Source organism: Trichechus manatus, unplaced genomic scaffold, assembly GCF_000243295.1.
Source record: "Trichechus manatus latirostris isolate Lorelei unplaced genomic scaffold, TriManLat1.0 scaffold00044, whole genome shotgun sequence".
Classification (NCBI taxonomy): domain Eukaryota; kingdom Metazoa; phylum Chordata; class Mammalia; order Sirenia; family Trichechidae; genus Trichechus; species Trichechus manatus.
In genome coordinates, this window is record NW_004443980.1 from 8,934,352 (window position 1) to 8,951,272 (window position 16,921).

The 16,921-nt window shown below is 36.9% G+C and overlaps 1 protein-coding gene across 3 annotated transcripts in view; it reads left to right on the forward strand.

The window, feature by feature from the left end:
• ZC3H13 (zinc finger CCCH-type containing 13) overlaps nt 1–16,921 on the forward strand; it is a 149,206-nt gene that overhangs the window by 119,197 nt on the left and 13,088 nt on the right. For 2 of the 3 annotated variants that reach the window (XM_004376592.2, XM_023731592.1), the window contains exons 16-18: nt 6,908–7,423; nt 9,500–9,652; nt 10,895–11,095. In XM_004376592.2, coding sequence (XP_004376649.1) covers nt 6,908–7,423; nt 9,500–9,652; nt 10,895–11,095 — 870 coding nt within the window. The remainder of the gene's footprint in view (nt 1–6,907; nt 7,424–9,499; nt 9,653–10,894; nt 11,096–16,921) is intronic. The other variant, XM_023731593.1, reaches the window with a different exon arrangement.

Here is a 16,921-nt window from a genome sequence, read left to right on the forward strand (position 1 = left end):
GTGAGCCTCTAGTCAAAACATTTTTGTCAGTCGATCAATATATAACTTTGCTTTATGTGTATTTCTGTTTAAAGATACCTTATTTATTATATGTATAGCCACGGAGAATTTAACATTTTCCTGATCCTGGGTAACATGTCCATAAATTTCTTTAGCTTTCAGCCTTACAACGTGCGGTTCATATGCTTTGCTTTTTTTTTTAAAAAAAAAAATCAGTTGTCATCTCATGAATCCACAAATTCAGCTGTTTTTTCATCTTTTCCATAGCTTCATCGTGTACTATAGATGTTACTTCAGCACTGTCTTAGTTATCTAGTGCTGCTATAACAGAAATACCACAAGTGAATGACTTTAACACAGAAATTTATTTTCTCAGTTTAGAAGTCTGAATTCAGGGTGCCAGCTCCAGGGGAAGGCTTTCTTTCTCTGTCAGCTCTGGGGGAAGGTCCTTGTCATCAATCTTCCCCTGGTTTAGGAACTTCTCAGTGCAGGGACCTCGCGTCCAAAGGATGCGCTCCGCTCCCAGCTCTTGTTTCTTGGTGGTAGGAGGTCCCTCTCCTCTCTGCTCAGTTCTCTTTTATATCTCAGAGATTGACTCAAGATACAACCTGAAGAGTCCTGCCTCATTAACATAACTGCCTCTAATCCTGCCTCATTAACATTATAGAGGTTAGGATTTACAGCACATAGGATAATCACATCAGATGACAAAATGGTGGACAACCACATAATACTGGGAATCATGGCCTAGCCAAGTTTTTTTTTTTTGCTGGCTTCTCCAGTATTGTGTTCTATCTTATACTTCCCCAAAGTTATCACTTATTTATTGTCTATTTAGTATTTTTCCACCCCCACCTCTCCTCTCCCGTGTAACCATCAAAGATTGTTTCTTTTTTTGTGTAAACCTTTTCATGGGTTTTTATAATAGTGGTCTCATACAATATTTGCCCTTTTGTGATTGACTTATTTCATTCAGCATAGTGCCCTCCAGATTCATCCATGTTGTGAGATGCTAGGCAGATTCATCATTGTTCTTTATCGTTGTGTAGTACTCTATTGTGTGTATGTACCATAATTTGTTTATCCATTCATGTGTTGATAGGCACCTAGGTTATTTCCATCTTTATGCTATTGTGAACAGTGCTACAGTGAACATGGCTGTGCATATGTCTATTCGTGTGACAGCTCTTATTTCCCTAGGATATATTCGTATGAGTGGGATAGCTGGATTGTATGGTATTTCTATTTCTGGCTTTCTAAGGAATCGCCATATTGTTTTCTAAAATGATTGTATTGTTTTGCATTCCCACCAGCAGTGCATAAGAGTTCCAGTCTCCCTGCCGCCTCTCCAACATTTGTTATTTTCTGTTTTTGATTTGTGCCAGTAAAGATAGGGGTGAGATGGTATCTCATTGTGGTTTTAATTTGCATTTCTCTAATGGCTAGTGACCACAAGCATTTCCCCATGTGGCTGTTAACCGCTTGAGTGTCTTCTTTGGTGAAGTGTCTGTTCATTTCCTTTGCCCATTTTTTAATTGGATTATTTGTCTTTTTGTTGTAGAGGTGTTGGATTTTCCTGATTTTAGAGATTAGACCTTTGTTGGATTTGTCATAGCCAAAAAAGTTTTTCCCAGTCTGTAGGTTCTCTTTTTACTCTTTTGGTGAAGTATTTTGATGAGCATAAGTGTTTAATTTTTAGAAGATCCCCATTATCTAACTTATCTTCTAGAGTTTGTGTGTTGTTAGTTATGGTTGGTATCCTGTCAATGCCATGTATTAGGGCCTCTAGCGTTGATCCTGTTTTTTTTTTCCTGTGATCTTTATGGTTTTTGGTTTTATATTTAAGTCTTTAATCCATTTTGAATTAGTTTTTGTGTAGGGTATAAAGTAAAAAGTGTGGGTCCTGTTTCATTTTTTTGCAGATGGACATCCAGTTTTGCCAGCACCATTTGTTAAAAAGCCGGTCTTTTCCCCATTTGATGGACTTTGGGCCCTTGTCGAAGACCAGGTGACCGTAGGTGGATGGATTTACATCTGGTTTCTCAGTTCTGTTCCATTGGTCAATGTATCTGTTGTTGTACTGGTACCAGGCTGTTTTGACTACCGTAGCTGTATGGTAGATTCTGAGGTCAGGTAATATGAGTCCTACTTTATTCTTTTTCTTCAATAGTGTTTTACTTCTCCGGGGCTTCTTCCCTTTCCATATAAAGTTAAAAGAGTAGTTTTTCCATCTCTTTAAAGAATGTTGTTGGTACAGGGCTTTTTTTTTGTTGGGAGTTGTTTTTAATTCGTTTTTCGGTCTCTTCTCTTGTTATGGGTCTCTTCAGATTTTCAACATCATTTTGTGTTAGTTTGGATAGATAGTGTGTTTCTAGAAATTTGTCCGTTTCCTCTAGGTTTTCAAATTTGTTGGAGTATAGTTTTTCGTAGTACTCTGTTATGATCTTTTTTATTTCATTTGGGTCTGTTGTAATGTTCCCCATTTCATTTCTTATTTGGGTTATTTGCATCCTCTCCTGTTTTTCTTTGTCAGTTTGGCCAATGGTTTGTCGATTTTGTTGATCCTTTCAAAGAACCAACTTTTGGTTTTATTGGTTCTGTTGTCTTTCTGTCCTCTATTTCATTTATTTCTGCTCTGATATTTATTATTTCCTTTCTTCTGGTGGCTGTGGGCTTCTTTTGCTGCTCTCTTTCAGTTTGTTCAAGTTGCATAGCTAATATGTTGATTTTGTCCCTTTCTTGTTTTTTGGTATGTGCGTCTGTTGGTATAAATTTACCTCTGAGCACTGCCTTTGCTGTGTCCCAGAGGTTTTGATATGATGTATTTTCATTCTCGTTTGATTCTAGGAATTTTTTGATTCCATCTTTGATTTCTTCTATTACCCAGTAGTTTGTAAGCAGGGTGTTACTCAGTTTTCATGTAATAGATTTTTTTTTCCTTGCTCTTCCTGTTGTTAATTTCTACTTCGATGGCATTGTGATCAGAGAAGACACTTTGTATTATCCCAGTGTTTTGGATTTTGTTGAGGATTGCTTTGTGGCCTAAGATGTGCTCTATTCTGGAGAACATTCCATGTGCATTGGAAAAGAATGTGTACTTTGCAGCTGTTGAGTATAGTGTTCTATGTATGTCCAAGAGGTCAAGTTGGCTGATTGTGACGGCCTAGCCAAGTTGATACACAATTTTGGGGGACACAATTCAATCTACAACAAGCACTTTCCAGAGCACCTTCATGTACAGATTGGTGAATCTCCTCCTCCTTTTTCTAAATGTACCATGTTGTTGATTCAGTCACATTAAACTTAAGCCAACAGCACTATAACTCATGCTTCAACAAAATTATCTAACACACTTGTTTTATATCTGTAAGGCACTTCACAGTCTTTTCACACATAGCAACACTAGACGGTGCTTCCACACTATACTTGGGGTCAATTTTAAATAGCAAAATCACCAACAGAATGCACAGACATGTGAAAAACATGGCACTAACTAGACTGCAAAAAGAACACTTGTTTACAGTGCGAGAAGGCAGAGGTTTGCCTTGTTTGACCGCAGCTGGGAACGTGTGTGCTGGGTGACTCAAATTTTTCACTGCTCCAAGTATGTCTACTGTGACCGTGAAAGCACCATCAGTGTTGATTTTTGGGGTTACAGCTAGATTTTAGCAAGTAGGTGACTTCCCAGATATGGAGTCCACAAATAATAAGGATTGAATGTATTACCTGTTATCACATTAATACTAACATTATAATAGAGGAACATTCAACATTATCATAACTCAAAAAAAAAAAACCCATTGCCGTCAAGTGGATTCCAACTCATAGTGAGTAGATATGCCCCATTGGGTTTCCAAGGCATCTTTATGGAAGCTGACTACCACATCTTTCTCCTGTGGAGTGGATGGTAGGTTCGAACTGCTCGCCTTCTGGCTAGCAGCTGAGTGCTTTAACCACTGCACAACCAGACTTCCGTAATATTGTAATAAACCAGAAAATCAAACCTGTTGCCTTTGTGTCAATTGCAACTCATAGTGACCCTATATGACAGAGTAGAACTTCCCCATAGGGTTTCCAAGGGGCGCCTGGTGGATTTGAGCTGCTGACCTTTTGGTTAGCAGCCAAACTCTTAACCACTACGCCACCAGGGTTTCCAACTGTATAATTAAAAAAAGAAAAACCAAACCCATTGCCGTCGAGTCGATTCCAACTCATAGCGACCCTATAGGACAGAGTAGAACTGCCTCGTAGAGTTTCCAAGGGGCATCTGGTGGATTCGAACTGCCAACCTTTTGGTTAGCAGCTGTAGCACTTAACCACTTTGCCACCAGGGTAGCATATAATAGAGGTACATTAGTCAGTTTTTATATCAAGATTTTAGTAGTAAATGTTGGTGAAGGGCTTTATGTATTCAGGTCCCTTATTGAAGCCTAAAATTTTACCTTCCTGCTGTTCTTCCTGGAGCCAATGCTATCTCTCTCTTTTTTTTTTATGGTAAAAATATGTATAACAAAACATGCCAGTTCAACAGTTTTTACATGTGTAATTCAGAGACATTGGTTATATTCATCATATTATGTAACTATATTATTTCACAAAGTCGGTGCCCCTTAAGCACTTCCTCCCTCCCACCCTTGGTAACCACTAATAAGCGTTGGTCTGTACACATTGGCTTGTTTCATATAAGCAGAATCAGACAGTATCCCTCCTTTTGTGACTGACTTAATTTACTCAATATAATGTTTCCATGTTGTAGCATGTATCAGGACTTCATTTCTCTTTATGGCTGGAGTCATATTCCATTGTATACACATTTTGTTTATCCATTCATCTGTTGATAGATGTTTCAGTTGTTTCTTCCTTTTGACTATTGTAAATAGTGTTGCAGTAAACATTGTATACTGGTTTCTGTTTGCGTTCCAGCTTTCAGTTCTTTTGGATATTTACCTAAGATTGGGATTGCTGGTTAAACATAGAATTTTCTGAGGAACTGCCAGACTTTTCCACAGCGCCTGTACCATTTTGCATTCCCACCAGCAATGAACGAAGGTTGCGGTTTCTCCACATCTTCACCAACACCTGTTATTTTCTGTTTTTTTGTTTTTTTTTTAAATCAGCTATTTTAGTGGTGGTGAAACCAAAACAAACCAAACCTGTTACCATTGTGTCAGTTCCAACTCACAGCGACCCTTTAGAAAAGAGTAGAACTGCCCCATAGGGTTTCCAAGGAGTGGTGGTAGCTTCGAACTGCCGATCTTTTGGTTAGCAGCCGTAGCTGTTAACCACTGTGCCACTGGAGTTCCAGTGGGGGTGAGGTGGTTATCTAATTGCAGTTTTGATTAGCATCTCCGTAATGACTAATGAGAACCCTGGTGGCACAGTTAAGAGTTTGGCTGCTAACCAGAAAGTCAGCAATTTGAATCTGCCAGCTGCTCCTTGGAAACCTTATGGGGCAGCTCTGTTCTGTCCTATAGGAACACTATGAATCAGGATCAACTCGACAGCAGTGGGTTTGTTTTTTTTTTTTTTGTTTATGACTAATGACATTGAAGTAGCAAAATGTATCTTCTCATGTACTTTTGGTCATTTGTATATCCTCTTTGGTGAAATGCCTATTCAAGTCGTTTGCCCATTTTTCAACTGGGTTGTCTATCTTTTTTGTTGCTAAGCTGTAGGAGTTCTTTATATATTCTAGATATTAAACCCTTATCAGATATACAGTTCTCAGAAAATTTCTCCAGATCTGTATGCTGTCTCAATAAAGTCCTTCGATGAACAAAAGTTTTTAATTTTTTATAAGGTCCTATTTATCTCTTTTGTCTTTTGCTGCTGATGTTTTTGATGTTATATCTAAGACTCCATGATTAAAAAGTACTAGTAATATCCCAAAGCATTACCTCTATGTTTTCCTCTAAGAGTTTTATGGTGTCAGTTCGCACATTTAGGTCCTTGATCCATTTTGAATTAGTTTTTGTATATGGTGTGAGGTATGGATCCTGCTTTATTCTTTTTCATGTAGAAATCCAGTTTTCCCAGCACCACTTATTAAAGAGACTTTTCTTTCCCCTCTTGAATGGACTTAATACAACCTTGTCAAAAATCAATTGACCATGGGTACATGGGTTTATTTTTGGACTCTGAATTGTATTCCATTGGTTTACACATCTGTCATTATATCAGTACCAGGCTGTTTTGATTACTGTAGTTTCATAGTATGTAGTTTCATAGTATGTTTAAGGTCCCTGGGTGGTACATTCGAGTACTAACCTAAAGGTTGGCTGTTGTAACCCACCCAGCCATACCACAGAAGACAGACCTGGTCATCTGTTTTGTAATGATTACAGCCAAGAAACACTATGGAGCAGTTCTACTCTGTAACACTTGGGGTTGCCATGAGTTGGAATCGACTTGATGGGAGTTATTTTTTCAATAGTATGTTTTGAAATCAGGAAGTATGAGTCCTCCTACTTCGTTCTTCCTTTTCAAGATTGCTTTGATTATTTGGGTCCCCTTCCCATTCCATGTAACCTTTTGGAATGGCATTTCCACTTCTGAGAAGAAGGCTGTTGGAATTTTTATGAGAATTACATTCAATTAATGCTGTCTCTTTAGATCACAGAAAGGTAGGGGGAGAGGGAGAGAACAAATAATAACATGATCAGTAACTATTTTATGTACTTATTTCTTTGAAGTTATTTTGTGGTTATAGTGTGGAAATAGGCCAAAAACACATGGTTTTGACATACTTTAATTGAGAGAAGTTAAATTTTCTTGAAATGAGATATTTGGATAGCTGGGAATAAATACAGAAAAAGAGAAATCGTAAATTTTAGAGGACCTAAATATGAAGCATTTTATTTCTATTTTATTAGATATTAACTCTTTGTATATGGTATATTTATTTCAGATCGCCAGGATTCAAGAAGCCATAGTTCAAGAAGAAGTTCTCCTGAGTCAGACCGACAGGTCCATTCAAGATCCGGGTCATTTGATAGCAGAGATCGGCTTCAAGAACGTGATAGATATGAACATGATAGAGACCGGGAGAGAGAGAGGAGGGATACAAGGCAGAGAGAGTGGGACCGAGATGCTGATAAAGATTGGACACGGAACAGGGACCGAGATAGATTGCGGGAGCGAGAGAGAGAACGAGACAAAAGGAGAGAGTTAGACAGAGAAAGAGAGAGACTAATTCCAGATTGTACTGAAAGGGATAGGGACAGAGACAGAACTTTTGAGAATTCTTTCCAAATAGAGAGTGTAAAACGCAGTGAAACAAAATTGGAAAGTGAGCATGAAAGAGACCTAGAAGGTGCTCCTCGAGACTCTACAGCTTTTGATAAAGAAAGAATGGATAAAGATCTGGGATCTGTGCAGGGATTTGAAGATATAAATAAATCTGAGAGAACCGAGAGTGTAGAAGGTGAGTGCCACTTCCTTTTGTCTGTTATACTGCTCCATTCCTTTTTAGACTAAAATTCTCATTCTTTTAAAACATTCTTACATCTCGTGAGTTTCTAATTAGGTATTCTAGTATGCTGCTCTGATATATATCTCTCCACTCCTTGCCTTGACAAAACATTTTTACTTCAGCTTTTTTCAATTATATTTTCATCTCAATTTTGAGTATAAATAGCATCAAATCATGAGCCATGGTATTCATGGAGGTACAACCTTGGTGTATAATTGAATATAATTGAACTAATTATTATAATAGCGCTACTTGTGATTGGAGTCAGTGTCTCTCATCCCTAAAATATGTCATTTGCCAGTTGTGACCCCAGATAATATAGCATAGAAATTTATGTGATAGAAAAATTTCATTCACTTAAAGTAGGAAAATGAGTTAGTGAACTTGAAAACTTAAAAATCCCAGTATATGTATTTATGTTTATGTGTATATTTGTATAAAGACAGTATTAAAATTGGTTACCTTGGAGGGGGATTGGTGATGTTGTGTTGTTGTTGTTGGTAGTTGCCCTCGAATCGATTCTGACTCATGGCAGCCCCACGTGTACAGAGTAGAATGGCTCCATAGGGTTTTCAAGGCTGTGACCTTTCAGAAGTATATCGCCAGTCCTGTCTGTCAAGGCCCCTCTTGGTGGGTTCAGAAAGCCAACCTTTCAGCTAGTAGTCAAGTACTTAACTGTTAACGCCACCGAGATGGTATGGGCAGAATTATTATATTACATAATTATTATTATAGAATTTGATAGAATAGAAAATTATTAGAGTGGCTAAAAATATTCCATAGTTTCTTATGTTTTATTTGCTGTAAACTTATACCTGCTGCTATCCATAAGATTTTCACAGGCCAATCTTTTTGGAAGTAAATCTCCACATCTTTCTTCCTAGTCTGCCTTAGTCTAGAAGCTCTTCTGAAACCTATCCACCATGGGTGACCCTGCTGGTATTTGAAATATCAGTGGCATAGCCTCTAGCAACATACAAACCACCACAGTACAACAAACTAAATGAAGAACAAATCTGTCTTGGAAGAAGTAGAGACAGAATGCTCCTTAGAATTAAGAATGGCAAGACCTCATCTCATGTACCTTGGGCATGTTATCAGGAGGGACCAGTCCCTGAAGGACATCATGCTTGGTATAGTAGAATGTTAGCGAAAAAGAGGAAGACCCTCAATGAGGAACCAACTCAGTGGCACTTAATAACAACAGCAACAACAACAACAAAATTATACCTATAAAGCATAACTTTGCATTTTGAAAACTTGTTCTATAGCCTCAGTAAAGTTTATGGATAACTAATGACTAGAAATATTAAGCATATTTTGTAGTTTTGGGATTATTTAAATGCACAACTAGCTCACCCGGAGACAAGCTTGGCATAGGTGATTGAGAAAAGTTGGTAAAGTAAAGAGATAGAACATACACTAGTGGAACTAACAAAGATATCTTGAGTTGTATTACAACATTCTTCTGAAAATTATATTTAGTATTTAAAGGAAAATATTGGGATAGGGAAGAGAAGTTGGAAGGTGGAGGAAGAATTAATGGCACCTCTACATTTTTATTTCACTGATCTTCATATCATGTATTATTATGGGCTAAGATTTAAGCTTAAAATAAATCTTATTAAGTTCGTTAGATTTTTTAATGAGTTTATTTAAGCTAAGAAGTTACTGTCGCCTTCTAAAATTAGTAGATTTGTCTGGATTTAAAGTTTTATTAGCACAAATTAATACAACATATGTAATTAACATTAATATATTAGTAGTAGCTTTTATTTCTCATATTTTAATTATAATCTTATAACCTATTCTGTTGCTATCCATATTATGTTTTTGCATTAAAACCAAATAAATTTTATCTTTTCGGTTTTCAAATTATCAAATGTTTCAATAATAAAGAAAAATAGTTTTCTAATGAAAAAATGCTTTTCAGGCTTTCCATTGTGCACAGGCTCTATGTCTTTGACTTGACTAAACATCTCTTCACTTGGAAGCTCTCTTTGATGTGCAATTAATTTCTCTGTTTAGCAGGAGATGATGATTCCAAGTTAGATGATGCACAGTCACTAGGGTCTGGGGCTGGAGAAGGATACGAGCCAATCAGTGATGATGAACTAGATGAAATTCTGGCAGGTGATGCTGAAAAGAGGGAGGATCAACAAGATGAAGAGAAGATGCCAGGTAATCATTTGCGGAGGTGATAGAACATAAAGATTATTTGATTCATGATATTAAGGTTTTCTCTGTAAGAATTGATGTAAGGCAGTTAGAATTCTCCTTGTATTTTAATTAAGGTTGCAAGTCCAATAAAATGAAAATTACAGTCCATATATCCTCATTTTCAACTCAGTGAGAGAAGGTAAACATTGCCTATGAGTTAGAAAGGGACTCATTTATAATAGTGAAATTTCAAGATGCCCTTTCCAGAATTTAAGATTCGTATTATGTGACTTGAAATCTAACCAAATGTTGATTGCCAGGCAGTGTTCTAGATGGTAGATATATGATACAGAGCTTCACGACTATGGTGCTACAACTTTTTAAATGACCATTTAAAAATTTACAATAGTTGAAATATTTGAACACTGTTTATATACCCCTTTCTGTCAGTTTTCTAAATTCAGTAATTAGTATTTTGACTTATAGTACTTTTTGCCTTGCCGAAGAGCTCACTCTAGTGACTATACCATGAAGCAACACCCCTTGATGGTCCTGTTGAATCATCTCAGTTAGTCTGATTGTTACTAACAATTTCTTATTTATCCTTAGTGAGGGTCTTTGTTTTGTCTGGGTATGTAAAATATTAACTTTTTATTTTGATTTAATTAGCACTTAGAGTTCACAGTTTTTTCTACTCATGTAGAAGATATGTCTGATTGTTACCTTTATTATCTGATATTCAGTATTCCTAAATAGAATGTTATTTTGTTAATTTCCTCAATTGCTCCTTCTTGATGGATGGATTATTTGGTCTCGATATTGATAAAATTTGATAATGAATCATTTGTTTTTACAAAGTAAAACGTGTGTGCGTGCGCACGCTTGCAAACTAAATACACTCTTAGATTTGACCCTTCAAAGAATTCTAGTGCCAAGTTTCAAAACATCAGATCAAATCTTAGTGAAATAATGTTTTTTCTCATGCGATCTCTCATGTGATTTAAATGATTATTTGTAGGGTGGATTTTTTTGTTTTTTGTTTACTTGTCTGTTTTTGGTGGGTAGATTGTTTTTTATTTGTAAGGGTTTAAATTCTGAATGTTAGTGTTTATGGAAAAGCTTTCAATTTAAGATGATGACATTTGGGTTTAAAGTACTTGTTATTTAATACTTTCTGTATTTTGTCTTGATATATATTTATCTATAGATAACAAAAATGCTATTTCATGGTATTAAAAAATTCTATCCTTTAACTTTTTGCAGATCCTTTAGACGTGATAGATGTGGATTGGTCTGGTCTTATGCCAAAACATCCAAAAGAACCACGAGAGCCTGGGGCTGCACTCTTAAAATTCACACCTGGAGCTGTTATGCTGAGAGTTGGGATTTCTAAAAAATTAGCAGGTTCTGAACTTTTTACCAAAGTCAAAGAAACATGTCAGAGACTTTTAGAAAAACCCAAAGGTAATTCCACTTCACTTTGCATAATGTCTGCTGTCACTATTAAGATGACTTTGGAAAGGACTCTATTGTGTTCTTATGTAGCATAATATAGGAACTTTTTTTTTTTTAAGGAATCATTTCTATTCGTTATTTAATCCTCAACTTCAAAATTAGTTTTTTAAAACTTATTTTGAAAAGAAATTTAAACTTACAGAAAGGTTGCAATAGTACAGTGAACTTCTGTATCAAAATTACTTTTTAACAGATAGTAAATTAAAATGCTAAAGTGCTTAGGTAATGCTTTACCCAAAACTAAATGAAGCAGAACTTGGAAAACTGGACTAGATATTTTTCGTATCTCAGCAAAGTGGGTGTCTTAGCACCTCTCCCCCTGGGAAATGGGGAATTATACTCAAATGCAGATGTATAGATTGAGTTTTTTAAAAGGTGGTTAAGAACTTGGTCTCTGGGGCCAGACGGTCTGGATTCCAATAGGACACACCACGTACTTGGTATTAGTAGCTCATATATTCTCCTTCCAACCTCCTCCCCACTCCCCACCGTCACCCTGGATTCTCTTTTCTGGTGCCTGCCTTATTTTGTTTTGGCAGCTTATTAATACTTTTGTTAATGGAGAAGGGCCTGGAGTAATGGGTGGTGAAAAGAAGGAAAAGGAGGTAAAAGATGAAAACAATAGTATTTTTTAACAATTTTTTGTCATTTCCCTGAGAGTAAAAAGAAAGTTTGGTTAAAAGAATTAAGTTTTTTACTAAAATGAAATTGCAAAAAAAAGATGATTCATGCATTTCATGAATCTGTGCCGTCTTCTCACCTGTTAGCACAAGCAGTAAAACTTTTGATTTTAATACGGCCCAATAAGCATAGAGTGTGTGTATATGAAACATATAAATGATAATTATGAATGTGTGTTAACCTGAAAAGTGACCAAAGATTTGGATTCTTGCCCTCATTCTTTCTGCCTTGTTTGGTTGGTTCTGTGACCTTCAGCAAGGAATTCCAGTGGGTCTCAATTTCATTTGTAAAATGATGGAGTAAAACCTCTGAGGTCTTGTTCACTTCTAAAGCTGTTTGCTCCTGCGGCTTTTGTTAATAGCATTTTGAGTTAAAATCTAGCTTGACTAACTATGAAATGCAGTTTGGCCTTGACTTATTGATGACTTACCTAAAGAAAATATACATCTGTAAAAGGGTTTGATTGTTGTTTATCAGTCAGGCCTCTCCAGTTTTTCGCTACTATCATAGCTTTTTAGGAAACTAATATGTAATGTTGAATATAAGTTTCCTAAGGAATAGGATTTTATTTTGATTACGGCTATATCTGCTATTCAATTATCTATTCTTACTAATTATGCTATTGTCTAGAACAGTGCCTGACACACAATAGGTATTCAATAACTAATTTCTGAAGTAATTGATACTGATGTTTCTGTTCCATTTGGTCTAATCTAGTTGCCCCAGCACTGGAGAGATTATCCCTACCACCACCTTGTGTATAATTAAAAAAGAAAAAGAAAACAAAAAGAACAACAAAGGCTTAAAATACAAAACTGAAGTATATGTTGTTGTTAGGTGATGCCGTGAGTCGGTTCTAACTCAGCAACCCCATGTACAACAGAACACTTCCCAGTCCTGCTCCATCCTCACAATCATTGCTGTGTTTGAGCCCATTGTTGCAACCACTGTGTCAGTCTATCTTGTCGAGGATCTTTCTCTCTTTCGCTGACGTTCTGCCTTACCAAGCATGATGTCCTTCTCCAGGGAATTGTCCCTCCTGATAACGTGTCCGAAGTATGTGAGACAAAGTCTCACCATCCTCGCTTCCAGAGAGCACTCTGGCTGTATTTCACTTGCTCATTCTTTTGGCAGTCCATGGTATATTTGGTATTCTTCGCCAACACCATAATTCAAACGCATCAATCTTCTTCCGTCTTCCTTATTCATTGTCTAGCTTTCACATGCATATGAGGCGATTGACAACACCATGGCTTGGGTCAGGCACTCCTTAGTAGTCAAAGTGACATCTTTGCTTTTCAACACTTTAAAAAGGTCTTTGGCAGCAGATTTGCCCAGTGCAATATGTTGTTTGATCTCTTGATTGCTGCTTCCATGGATGTCATTGTGGTTCAAAGTAAAATGAATCCCTTGACAGCTTCAGTCTTTTCTTCGTTTATCGTGATGTTGTTTATTGGTCCAGTTGTGAGGATTTTTGTTCTTTATGTTGAGGTGTAATCCATACTGAAGGCTGTAGTCTTTGATCTTCATCAGTAAGTGCTTCAAGTCCTCTTTGCTTTCAGCAAGCAAGGTTGTGTCATTGGCTTGTCGCAGGTTTGTTAATGAGTCATCCACCAACCCTAATGGCCCATTCTTCTTCCTGTAGTCCAGCTTCTTGGATTATTTGCTCAGCATACAGTTTGAATAGGTATGATGAAAGGATACAACCTTGATGCACACCTTTCCTGACTTTAAACCATGCAGTATTCCCTTGTTCTGTTTGAACGACTGCCTCTTGATCCATGTACAGATTCCTCATGTGCACAATTAAATGTTCTGGAATTCCCATTCTCCGCGATGTTATCCATATTTTGTTACGATCCACACAGTCAAATGCCTTAGCACAGTCAGTAAAACTATTGACTATGGATCCATCTGACATCAGCAGTAGTATCCCTGGTTCCACGTGCTCTTCTAAATCCGGCTTGAATTTCTGGCAGTTCCCTGTCGATATACTGCTGCAGCCACTTTTGAATGATCTTCAGCAAAATTTTGCTTGCATGTGATATTAATGATATTGTTCGATAATTTCCGCATTCAGTTGGATCACGTTTCTTGGGACTAGTCATGAATATGGATCTCTTCCAGTCAGTTGGCTGGGTAGCTGTCTTCCAAAGTTCTTGGCATAGACAAGTGAGCACTTCAGTGCTGCATCCGTTTGTTGAAAACATCTCAGTTGGTATTCCATCAATTTCCAGAGTCTTGTTTTTCACCAGTGCCTTCAGTGCAGCTTGGACCTCTTCCTTCAGTACCATCGGTTCCTGCTCATATGCTACCTCCTGAAATGGTTGAATGTTGACCAGTTTTTTTTTGGTACAGTGACTCTATGTATGCCTTCCATCTTCTTTTGATGTTTCCTGCATTGTTTAATATTTTCCCCATAGAATCCTTCAGTATTGCAACTCGAGGCTTGAATCTTTTCATCAGTTCTTTTAGCTTGAGAAATACCATGCATGTTCTTCCCTTTTGGTTTTTTAACTCCAAGTCTTTGCACATTTCATTATAATACATTAGTCTTCTTGAGCCGCCCTTTGAAATCTCCTCTTCAGCTCTTTTACTTCTTCGTTTCTTCCATTAGCTTTAGCTACTTTACTTTACATTCAAGAGCAAGTTTCAGAGTCTCTTCTGACATCCATTTCGGTCTTTTCTTTCTTTCCTGTTTTTTTAAGGAGCTCTTGCTTTCTTCATGTATGATGTCCTTGATGTCATTCCACAACTGTTCTGGTCTTGGGTCAATAGTGTTCAGTGCATCAAATTTGTTCTTGAGATGGTCTCTAAATTCAGGTGGGATATACTCAAAGTCGTATTTTGGTTCCGGTGGTCTTGTTTTAATTTTCTTCAGCTTTAACGTAACTTTGCATAAGAGTAATTGATGGTCTGATCCCCAGTCTGCCCCTGGCCTTGTTCTGACTGATGTTATTGAGGTTCTCCATTATCTCTTTCCACAGATGTAGTCAGTTTGTTTCCTGTGTTTTCCATCTGGTGAGGTCCACGTGAATAGTCGACATTTATGTTGGTGAGAAATGGTATTTGCAGTGAAGAAGTTGTTGGTCTTGCAGAATTCTATCGTTAGATCTCCTGTGTCATTTCTATCACCAAGACCATATTTTCCAACTACAGATCCTTCTTTTTTGTTTCCAACTTTCACATTCCAATCAGCAGTAATTATCAGTGCATCTTGATTGCATGTTTGATCAATTTCAGACAGCTTAAGTTGCTAAAAATCTTCAGTTTCCTCATCTTCAGCATTAGTAGTTGGTGCGTAAATTTGAATTATAGTCGCATTAACTTGTCTTGTACGCATATGGATAGTGTCCTATCACTGACAGCATTGTACTTCAGGATGAATCTTGAAATGCTCTTTTTGACGATGAGTGCAACCCCATTCCTCTTCAAGTTGTCATTCTTGGCATAGTAGACCATATGATTGTCCAATTCAGAATGAACAATACCAGTCAATTTCAGCTCACTAATGCCTAGGATATCGATCTTTATGCATTCAATTTTATTTTTGACAACTTCCAGTTTTCCTTGATTCGTACTTCATACATTCCATGTTCCGATTATTAATGGATGTTTGCAGCTATTTCCTCTCATCTTGAGTTGTACAGCCTCAGCAAATGAAGGTCCTGAAAGCTTGAGTCCATCCATTGTCATTAAAGTTGACTCTACTTTCCTGAGACAGCTCTTCCCCAGTCGTATCTTGAGTGCCCTTGGACCTGAGGGGCTCATCTTCCCACACTGTATCAAACAATGTTCCGCAAGTATTCCATAAGGTTTTCAATGACCATTTTTTTTAAAGAAGTGTACTGCCATTTCCTTCTTTCTAGTTGTAATTCTTAGTTTGGAAGGTCAGCTGAAACCTATCCACAATGGGTGACCCTGCTGGTATTTGAAATACCAGTGGCATAGCTTCCAGCAGCACGCAAGCCACCACAGTATGAGAAACTGACATGCGTGGTGGTTAGGTATATTGCTTTTTCTAGGTTTTCTGATTGCGATATGGTTAAGTTCTTCTGAGCTAAACTTTTCTAGATATTTTGGTGTGTTTGCTTTACTTGTATTTAAAATCTAAAAAACCAAACCCATTTTGCCATCTAGTTGATTCCAACTCATAGCGACCCTTGTGTTTAAGTATGTGTTTAGTCTTAAACCATTGTGCCACCAGGGCTCCTTTCATGTCTCATAGCTACTGTGTATACAAAGTAATTTATAGCAAAAAAGTATCATACTTTTACATCAACTTGATAACTGTAAGATTTTAAGTTTTTCTTTATTATATACATACACTTTTCTTACGTTATATACCTGTTGACTAGGTATATGACATGAGACTAGTTTCTTGTTAATTATCTAATCTCACTAGTTATGGTTTGCAGTTCAGAAAGTTGAAATGAAGTATGTAATACGGTTCTGTTCATTCTCAGTCAGATGTGTCTGCTTAGTTTTTGCCTGAGTGTTTTTTACTGCTTTCCTTTGTGGGCTTTAACAGGACCTGTTTGAACATGTTTGAATAGAGGCAGTGCCTGGTGCCTTTGATACTCTTTGCTGACTCTTAGAATGCTAACTTTGAAGTCACTACTCTTTTCTGTTATTTATGTGGATTACTGGCTGAATCTATTCTGTTTCCACTTCCATTTTGTTTATTTTTAACTAAGTATCTTTATTTTTATAAAATACCTTAATTATTCTTAATTTGTATAAAGTTTAAGTGTTTGCTCTCTACGTTGCATGTTGTAACTTAAGTCTAAGTGAGTTTAATTCCATACATTGTCCCAGATTTTATAGTGACCAAAGCTGGGAGAAAATGTGCAGATTGTCTGATGAACACCTAATCACATTTCTAACTTAACTGAATTCTTTAGTGGTCACAGTTTTGAATATTATTACATTTGATTCTTGCTGTAGAAAAGTCCTGAAATCTAGAGCTTTAAGAAGTAGTTGATAGTAAGCAGTATACTGAATTTTATATCACTGATTCTTAACTTGAACTTTTCTTCTTCTCATAGTCAGTAATTGGTGTCTAATTCTCTCAAGTCTTTTTTTTTTTAATAT